General features: G+C 43.2%; 1 protein-coding gene across 2 annotated transcripts; it reads left to right on the top strand.

Moving 5' to 3' along the window:
• The first annotated feature begins 3,157 nt into the window (after nucleotides 1-3,157).
• Nucleotides 3,158-7,313, top strand: LOC122113775 (procathepsin L-like). 2 transcript variants are annotated; one of them, XM_042686859.1, is made up of 7 exons: nucleotides 3,158-3,283; nucleotides 3,559-3,681; nucleotides 3,780-3,929; nucleotides 4,117-4,339; nucleotides 4,803-4,964; nucleotides 6,044-6,161; nucleotides 7,214-7,313. In XM_042686859.1, the coding sequence occupies exons 1-7, from the start codon at nucleotides 3,158-3,160 to the stop codon at nucleotides 7,311-7,313; spliced, it is 1,002 nt and encodes a 333-aa protein (XP_042542793.1). The 2 variants fall into 2 exon arrangements, with proteins under 2 accessions (XP_042542793.1, XP_042542794.1); XM_042686860.1 differs by having other exon boundaries at nucleotides 4,117-4,352; nucleotides 4,816-4,964.
• The last annotated feature ends 2,511 nt before the right edge of the window (nucleotides 7,314-9,824 follow it).

The following is a 9,824-nucleotide window of genomic DNA, read 5'->3' as shown; positions in this document are numbered from 1 at the left end:
TGCTGTTCACAGTAGCAGCTGCCACTCAGGCTGGTTAAGTTCAATGGGTGGGTGGGGCTTAGGCAGTCACAAGGTTTTCTACCTGAATCTCCTGGAGAGGAGGCTCAGAAGCAACTGTAAAACCTCGATTTTAGAATTCTGTGTAGTCATTTTGAATGACTCTGTTGAATTCCACGAATTATTTACGAAGAACAATCAACAATCTCCTTCCAGTCACTAGCAATATAGTATAGTTTCATGATCACCTGTGCTGCAGCCCCTGGCTATGTTAAGTAAGGTTCCTAGTTCTTCAAAGGTCTTAGAATGGAATCTGCAGAAATTGAGTTTTAGAAAATCTTAACTGAGAAAGATAAGGATTTCTCTTAGGGAAAGAAGATTATATTCTACAACAATGCTAGAAAACCACCTTTGCTTAAGGAAAAAGGGGTATAGAAATTACTCAAGTGAATCAAGCATTTCAACATAAAGGGAAAGTTGAGGACGAAAGAAGTAAAAACAGCATGAGATGGAACTTTGCAATGATTTTTAAATATAGTAAAAATGATCATAGTAAAAATATGTAAATAGGATCTTATCATGATGAAAACCTTTTGAGCATTTTTTGGTCCTAGATTAGAGTGCAAAATGAATCCACGGAAAATATTTGCAAAGCATAGAGGTAATGAGGAATTAAACCTAGAAAATATAAAGAGGGGCTAGGAAAGTGGCTCAGTGGTAGAGTGCTTGCCTTCCATGCCTGAGGCCCTGGGATCGATTCCTCAGCACCACATAAACAAAAAGAAATAAGCCAGCAGTGGCATTGTGGCTCAAGTGGTAGAGCGCTAGCCTTGAGCTGAAGAGCTGAGGGACAGCGCCTAGGCCTAGAATTAAGGCCCAACGACCGGACCCCCATCCCCCCCACAAAAGAAAGAAAATATAAACAGCTCCTAAATAAAACTCAAGATCACCAGGAATAACAAAGTATTTCCATCGAATACTGTCAAAAACGAGACTGGAGTAGCTATTCTTCTCCTGAATATATAAAAAAAGCAAGGAAGCATATGAAAATATTTTTTATATTGTATGTATTTCTCATGAGAGTAATAGAAAGGAAGGAAAAAGACAAGTAATTGTAGAAAAAAGAGACAGGGGAAAGATGGAAAGGTGAGAAGAAAGAAGGGAAAAAGAAACATCAAGGAAGCAAGGAAAGAAGTCAGAATAGAAGGAAAGAAGGAAGGCAAAATAGAAACAAGGAAGGAAGCAAGAAAGGAAGGAAGGAAGGAAGGAAGGAAGGAAGGAAGGAAGGAAGGAAGGAAGGAAGGAAGGAAGGAAGGAAGGAAGGAAGGAAAGAAGGAAGGAAGGAAGGAAGGAAGGAAAACAGAAAGGAAGTAAAGCACAGTGAACAGTGATTATAAGTGGGAACCATTGGACATGGCTGGTGTTAATGAAAATGGGACATGTGCTGTGGTAAATACAGAGGAAAACTCAAGCACACAATTACTTATCTACCAATTCCAGTTTTAAGTACATATAAAAAAGAATCTAAAGCAAGGAATGTAAGCCTACATGTGTACATTCGTGTGGATAGGAATATTTCTAAAATGCCCAAATAACTCAAACACTCAAATAATCAAAATATTCTGTCTACACAGAATAAAATATTAGTCAGGTTCAAAAGAAAGGATACTATGACACATGTTACAACATAGAGCAAACTTGCTAAGACTATGCTAAGTGAACTATCCAGAGACAAAAAGACAGATACTGTGTGGTTCTACTTGTGCAGGACCTAGTCTATTAAATGTGGCCATAGTGGAATTCAACAGATTGTATAATGGATCATAGGAAATTGATGGCAAGTGGATGAGGAATGTGAGAAGTTCAATATCAAGATGCCACCATCGAGGAAGGGCCCTCTGGCTGGCTTATGCCATGGCAGAAGGCATCATATGGCAGAGGAACAGAGGATGGATCCAGGAAAAAGAAGTGGAGCTGACCTTGCCAGAAGGCTGAACAGGTCCTGCCCTGGGGCAGCAGGAGCCAATCACAGTTCAGGAAGTGGGGAGGACAGACCACTGAGTGTCCTGAGACTTTAAAACCTGATCTCAGGGCCAGGTGCTTTTAGGACAGCTGTCTTTGGAGAGTTGCACTGCAGAGGGCTCCTGCACAGCTTCAAGTTCAGGTGAGCATCCCAGCCCACAGAGGCATGGTGGGAACAGGGGTGGAATAGACGGCCTTTCAGGGGCAAGAGCACAAGCAGATCAACTTCCATTTCTGCCTCAGCATGGACATTGGGGGCCAGCTGAGAAGGGTGGTGGGGATGGCATAGGGCGGTGGAGTGAAACCCAAGGGTGGCAACTCCATCAGCCAGAAGATCTCAGGTCGTGCAGTTTGGTCAGACTCGGGATCTGTCCAGGTTGCATAAGGCAGCTGGACGCCTGCAAACTGCACTGTAATGCTCTCCCATTCTTGAACCATCAGGTAATATGCTCTTTTGCATCATTATCAGGTAACGTGCAGTGGGCAGAAACATGGGCTGATCCAAACCTAAGCATGGAGCCCCATGAGCTACCTGCTCCTGCTCAGGGGCTCGACCTTGGAGTTCTAGATTGCACTCTGTGCAGTACATGACCAAGTGCATGAATGTGACAGCAGGTTGTGATATTGGAAGCTGATGTGTAAAAGTGAGAATGTGGGGTGTTGTCTTCCTAGTTTGTCTAGGAAAGATATTCCAGAGGGTTTCACCCAAGAAGGGGAGAAGGCAGTGCACGACACATCCATCTTCTACTCTGCATTGGCTAAGGAGATGTCAGTGGACTCTGAGCTTTGGGGGATAGCATTGCTCCTAGCTGAGATCAGATATCCCATTGGGTGAGATTTTAGCTGGAATCCTAACCTTTAAACCAACCATTAACCTTGCACACTTTGCTTCAACTCCAAGAGCTCTCGCCAGGATAATGTTCATGCCCATTGCTTGACCACATACCTCTACTTTGATGTTTTAACCCAAGTATATCCTTAAGCCTTAATATGGCTCTGGACAAATATTGGAAAGTCTTATTTAAATATCTAAATGTTCATGGTGGCATTAATTCTTTTCTAGCTAAGACTAAGCAGACTGTTGACATCATGAGTCACTGGAAATCCCGGCTTCATTTCCCTTTCTAGGCTTTCCAATATGGATCCTTCTCTGTTGCTGGCCATCCTTTGCTTGGGAATGACCTCAGCTGCTCCAGTATTGGATCCCAGTTTGGATGCACAGTGGACAAAGTGGAAGACAGAATATGGCAAAAGCTACCATTCGGTGGGTAATATGGAAAGTGTTCTGAAGGATGCCACAGACGAGATCCTTGCTGATTTAACTTTATCCAAGCCAGGTCTCCAAGGCAGTCAGCTAATACCAGTCATATAAGCAGGATGTGGGCAGATAGCCTGCTGTTCTCTGACTCCAGAAAACAGCTTCCCCAAATGCACAACATCCTGGACAGCGTCTCTCTCCATCTTTGTCAGCAGTTCCATTTAGTGAACGGCAGTTGGGTTTAAGTAGACAGAGTGCTCATCCCTTGTGCTTATTCCTAGGATGAAGAAGGATTGAGGAGAGCAATATGGGAGGAGAACTGGAAAATGATTGAAGTGCACAATGAGGAAGAGCGCCAAGGGAAACATACCTACACCCTGGAAATGAACGCCTTTGGAGACATGGTAAGTGTCCTGGGCTCTGCTTACAACGGGGCTTGCTCTCCTTACTTCTCCACAAAATGACCCTGCTTTTGAAATATCTTCTTTACTCTTTCCTGAAGACTGATGAAGAATTGCAGCAGGGGGAAACTGAGTTTCAGCCCGTTAGGCCCAATGAGGAGGAACAAATATATCCAGATCTTCTATTTGGTGACCTGCCTGCCTCTGTGGACTGGAGAGAGAAAGGCTATGTGACCCCTGTGAAGGATCAGGTATGACAGTGTCACTGTGGACCCTTTCACTGCCCATAGCAAAGCCAGGAGTAGTTGTCACTTGGTTTGGCAGACTCTGTAGTGTCCTGGAGTTCGCGGTTCTTTTGGAAGCCTGTTCACACACAGGAGCTGATGTCCATGGCTTGGTATTTGCTTTGTGTATGAGGGAATTTTCTTCTCTTATCAGGGTCAATGTAATTCGTGTTGGGCTTTTTGCGCAACTGGTGCACTAGAAGGACAGATGTTCAAGAAAACGGGCAAACTGGTCTCCCTCAGTGAGCAGAACCTAGTGGACTGTTCTCGTCCCCAAAACAACGGCTGCACTGGTGGCCTACCACACCTTGCTTATCAATATGTTAAGAACAACGGAGGCCTGGACTCAGAGGAATCCTACCCCTATGAAGCAAAGGTAATTGCAGCTCTGTACCTTGTTGTCACTCCTGCCTGCATTGCAGACAGTCCACCAACTTCAGAGATAAGACTTGCTCTTCCCAATTCACACTTCAGATGATAGGGTCTTTTTCTGTCAACTCTCTGTTTCTGTCACTGTCATCATTAGCTGGGTCAGAGTTCTGTGGACTGGAGAACATAGATGGGTAACAATCGGGTGATTTTTTTATTGCTGTGTGACCCAGTGCATATGTATGCTATTCTGTAGCCAAGGATCTGTCCATGGTGAACACCTGGTATGAAGAGATAGAGATAGCCTGATTGGTTCAACAGACCAGAGAAGATTTTCCGTTTCAAATGAGCTAGGAATAGAATTTCACCTTCTGGTTTCCAACAGTGCTGACTTAGAAACCCTAAGTTGCAAAGTGAAACTTCAGAGCTGGATGTCTCTAATCACATCTGTTCCCTCTTTCCCTTCAAAAAATGGACCCTGCAGGTACAAACCTGAGAATTCTGCTGCTAATGTCACTGGATACGTTATTCTACCTCCCAGTGAGCAGGCCCTTATGAGGGCTGTGGCCACGGTGGGTCCCATCGCTACTGGGTTTCATTCGGCCCATTCATCCTTCAAGTACTATAAAGGAGGTAAGTGTGTTCTTTGTAGAAATAGATGCAGGACAAATGACAAAAGGGTCCTAACACTCGACTGATTCTTTGGTATGCAAGGGTCAGGGAACATAGATATTTCTGTGTAGAAATGGCACCTGTTTTTTCAATATGTACATACAATTCTTTTGTACTTTATTTTCCCTTTGCATAATATTATTATTATTATTTTGTGGGGGGTACGGTCGTGGGGCCTGAACTCTGGGCCTGGGCGCTGTCCCTCAGCTCTTCAGCTCAAGGCTAGCGCTCTACCACTTGAGCCACAGTGCCACAACTGGCTTTTGTCTTGTTGCTTATGTGGTGCTCAGGAATCGAACGCAGGGCCTCATGCATGCAAGGCAAGCGCTCTACAACTGGGCCACCTTCCCAGCGGCCCATTAGATATTATTTCAAGCTTGTCTCCATATCCCTATTTAAATTTGTCAAAGTAGTTGCATCATGAAGTATTGGTTGTATAATTGAAATTTTATTCAATTATGGAATATTTATAAATGGCCAAAGATTTTAATAGTTTATATTTTTTAGGTTCACATATTCATTGACTTCTGTCAATGCTGGAAGTTGAACACAGGCCCTGTGCTTTAGCCTGGCTTTTTTCACTCAAAACTAATAGTGTCCCATTTGAGACCCTTTTCTTCATTGAGCTTTGTGCTTGTTAATTAGAGATGAGTCTCATGGAATTTCCGGCCAAGGTTGGCTTGGAACTGCAAGTCTGTAATCTCAGCTTCCTTCTAGTATTATAGATAGGAACTGCACCTGGACAACCTTCCTTGGTTCAAGGAACTTTGAATTTTATGCAGTGTCCTTGAAATAAAATGCCCAGATTTCACACACTGGTCTCCTCTCCTATTAGACAAACCTTTTTACCAAGGCATATGTGCTAATATGTATTTCTGTCAGTTTTCAGCCTAATTCCTAACTTTGTTCATGTAGTTCTGAAGGCTTACCTGGACTTTACATAATTTTGGTGAATGTAGAAATACTTTCCTTATTGTTCCTCAGAGTGGGGTGCTGTCAGGTTCCTGGAGCGTCCTATGTGGTTTGGTTTTCTTTTTTAGGTATTCATTATAATCCAACCTGCCCCAAGTACCTGACTCATGGCGTTGTGGTGGTTGGCTATGGATATGAAGGAGAAGAAGAAACAGAAAACAACAAATACTGGCTGATCAAGAACAGGTAAGAAATGGCCAAAACATGCAGCTTTCCAGGTTCATGACTATAATCCTACTCACTACAAGGCTGAGCTCTGAGGTTCAAGGTTCAGAGCCAGCCAGGCAGGAATGTCCATGAGACCCTTATCTTCAGTTAACCACCAAAAGACCAGAAGTGATGCTGTGGCTTAAGGGGTAGAAGACCAGCCTTGAGCAAAAAGAACAGCACCCAGGTTCTGAGTTCAAGTGCTAGCACAATCGTAAAAAAAAAAAGAAAAAAAAAAAGAAAAAGGAAGGAAGCAAGCAAGCAGGCAAGGAGGCAGGCAAGCAAGCAAGGAAGCAAGCAAACAAGGAAAAAAGAAAGATGGGAAGTGAAGGAGGGAGCAATAAATTGCCTAACCTACTTGTAGAAAAAAGTCCAAAGAGAATTTAATGTGGAGAGTCAGTATTGGTATACAGGCTCTACCAATTTTTATTCTACTGACCTATGAATGTGGGACTATAGAACTAGATTCTGACATCAGCTCTCTAGGGACAGGCTTTTAATATGGTATTTTTACCATTTCATATACATTCTGAAAGTTTTGAAACAGAATGTCCTTTCTGTCTCTACTTTATATTTTATTTATCTTTTGTTGGTCATGGGGTGGAACTCTGGGCCTGCACACTGTCCATTAGGTCTTCAGCAAAAGCCTAGTGCTCCTCCACTTGAGCCACAGTGCTACATATGGTTTTCTGAGTTTTTTTTGTATTGAGATAAGAGTCTCCCAGTCTTTCCTGCCTGGGCTGGCTTTGAACTGGGACCCTCAGATCTCAGCCTCCTGAATAGCTAAAATTAGAGGTGTGAGCCCCAGGACCATCTACCTCTACTGTTGTAATCCCTTGTGAACTCATCACATTGGACATGGACAAGAGGTTATGAGCAGATTTAGATCAAGGAAGGGTGAAGGACATTGGCCCATCTCAATTCTCTCTGCTGACTGTGTTGTGTTTAGCACGGTTTTGATTGCATGTGACTGTTCCTAAAGCCCTTGCAGTTTATGTTATGTATTAAAACTAACACTTGCTCTTCTTCAGCTATGGCACAAACTGGGGCATAAACGGCTATGCAAAGGTGGCCCGAGACCGAAACAACCACTGTGGAATTGCCTCCTTTTCCCTCTATCCCACTGTGTGAGATCTTGGATGGACATAAGTCTGGGACAGCCTTCTCTGAAGGGGGCATTGTCTTCACCGCAACCCCGTCCTACTATGTAGGACCAAATGCTTGATGATCCAAGTTGTGATGTACATTTTAAGATCTTTTTCTACTTGTAAGATGATACCACGCGTGTGATTGCTACCATAAATGGATGTATATTACTGATTCACTTAATAATGTGTTGACTCAAATGACTAATTTGTTTTAAGTTTTCTGTTTTATTTCATTTTGTGTATGTGTGTGTGTAATCAAGATTGCAATTAAGTCTGTCAGAAACATAGACATGAAGAGACTAATCATCCGCTAGGAGAAGTGGGTGGTCTGGTCTTCCAGTCATGCAGATCTCTGGAATCAGCTTCCCAGGGCTGTGTCTAAGGCAATCATTGACTGGAGTCAAATTAGACAAATATTGATAAAGGAAAATAGTTTTAATAAAGAAAAAAGATCACAAAAGCAATGAGAAGCGTGCATTATTTTACTACTACAAAATGATCTGAGGAAATACATGCATTACATTCAAGATGAAGGCAGTCGAGTTGAGGTATGGCACCAAAGACTCAGAGCTAGCCCCTAGAGCATCTTCTCCAACTACTGGTGAAGACCTCTGGTCATCTTGCAGTGAAGAAAAACAGGACACTGGTAGATTGCCCGTGTGAAATAGGACACACGGGAATTAAGGGAGAAAGACCTGGTTTTGAGACTTGTTGGGAAAAATAGTTCCAGACTTGGGAGGTGAATCCTAGAGGGAAAATCCTAAGTGAGAATGAGAGCTTCCTTATGACCAAGCTAGATACAATCTTTACATTATGAAAAAGTTTCACAGAAATGACTCCCAGACATTATTAGTATATAGTAAAGAGGTTCATCATCCATGTGTTTTCAAAAGCCTTAAATGTCCCAGATAAACATAAAGGAAGGCTAGAAGTAGTTAGTGAAATATTTTCATCCTCCCTGAGGGGATAGTAAGATAGAAAACTGGACCCAGCCAACAGAGCCTACAGCACAATCCATCCACATCCCTCTAGACTGGGTGCTATGTGGTGTTCGATTCTCTTTTGGCTTTCCCTACTACATGAGATACTGTTTATTTTTTAACTAAAGGAAAAATGTCACACCAGCAGTGAAGCTCCTTGGGTTTTGAATACCAGCAGGCAGTGTTGTAGGGAGACTTGTGAGAGTCACCCTTCCTCTGCAGGATGGGACCCAGATCTGATATAACTGAAATGTGCATAGCACCCACTGAGTACCAGCCATCACCACTGTGGAACACAGTTCTGACTTCAGTGGGCAGGTGCTGCTCTACTCAGGGCATGAGGTGGGAGGAAGGCATCAGCCAGAATAGTGATCAATGGGAATAAAAGATATGAGCATCTTAGCAGAGACCAGAGGTCAAAACCCCAGAGACAAGAGATGTGGTTAGAGCCCTTGAGGAAGATACAGGGTTGAGATGTGGAGGATGATACTGGTGATGGGTGGGTTTGGGACACAGAGGCACCACCGTGGCATGGAGTAGAAGAACATTCCAGGCAGTCTCTTCTAGGAAAACAATGACCTAAAACCCATCGGCCTGAAAAATAACAATGTCCCCCTTTTCCGGCTAGACTCAACTTCCTAGTTTGTCATTTAGAGTTCTTTCTTCATCCTGGAAAAACATGGAGGTTATGCTGCGCTGAACATCCATAACATTTATTCATTGAGTAGCTGAATAAACTGAGAAAATAACCCACTTCATTACATAGATGACAAGCAAATGGGAATTGGAAAGGACTCACTGATTCCTCCTTTTGTTTCCTCCAGCTCTAATTGCCCCAGAGCAAGGAAGTAGCTGGATTTTGAAGAACTTCCACAAACAGTAAGTTAAAAAGTAGCAAATTGCCCAGATGCCAGTGGCTCACACTTGTAATCCTGACTAGAAAGGATGCTGACATCTTAGGATCAGAGCTCAAAGCCAGCTTGAAGAGGAAGTTCCTGAGAATGTAAAGTATAACTACCAACAAGCCAGGGGTAGAGCTGTGGCTCAAATTGTAAAGCACTAGCCTTGTGTGGAAAAGCTAAAGGATAGTGTGCAGGCCCTGAGTTGATGACCCAGTTACCAGCACAACCACCAATATGTAAATACACATAAGTTTGTGTATATATGGACAGAGACCCATTCTAAATAGAAGACAGGCAGAAAGGTTGCTCAGTCCTTTTCAGGGTTTTCTAGGATCAAGATAAACTCTTGAATCTGACTATAGTCCAGATGTGAATGACTGGTAAGCTCTAGGCAATAAAGACCATCAATATAGATTGTTTTTTGTTGTTTTTGGTCCTGGGGCCTGAGCTCTGAGCCTGGGCACTGTCTCTCAGCTCTTCAGCTCAAGGCTAGAGCTCTACCACTTGAGCCACAGTGCCACTTCAGGTTTTTCTGCATATATAGTGCTGAGAAATGGAACCCAGGGCCTAATGCATGCAAGCCAAGCACTCTACCACTGAGCCATCTTCCCA

The sequence above is a fragment of the Dipodomys spectabilis genome, unplaced genomic scaffold (genome assembly GCF_019054845.1).
Source record: "Dipodomys spectabilis isolate Male_0828 unplaced genomic scaffold, ASM1905484v1 ptg000098l, whole genome shotgun sequence".
NCBI classification, from domain to species: Eukaryota; Metazoa; Chordata; class Mammalia; order Rodentia; family Heteromyidae; genus Dipodomys; species Dipodomys spectabilis.
Note: the sequence above shows the minus strand (reverse complement) of the source record. Positions and strands in the feature narration are given on the sequence as shown.

Excerpts from the sequence above, each read along its gene's own strand:
- LOC122113775 (XM_042686859.1), top strand. The coding sequence starts at position 3,158 with ATGGATCCTTCTCTGTTGCTGGCCATCCTTTGCTTGGGAATGACCTCA. Across the intron at positions 4,340-4,802 it reads CTACCCCTATGAAGCAAAGG|ATGGACCCTGCAGGTACAAA; the intron begins TAATTGCAGCTC and ends TCCCTTCAAAAA. Across the intron at positions 6,162-7,213 it reads TACTGGCTGATCAAGAACAG|CTATGGCACAAACTGGGGCA; the intron begins GTAAGAAATGGC and ends GCTCTTCTTCAG.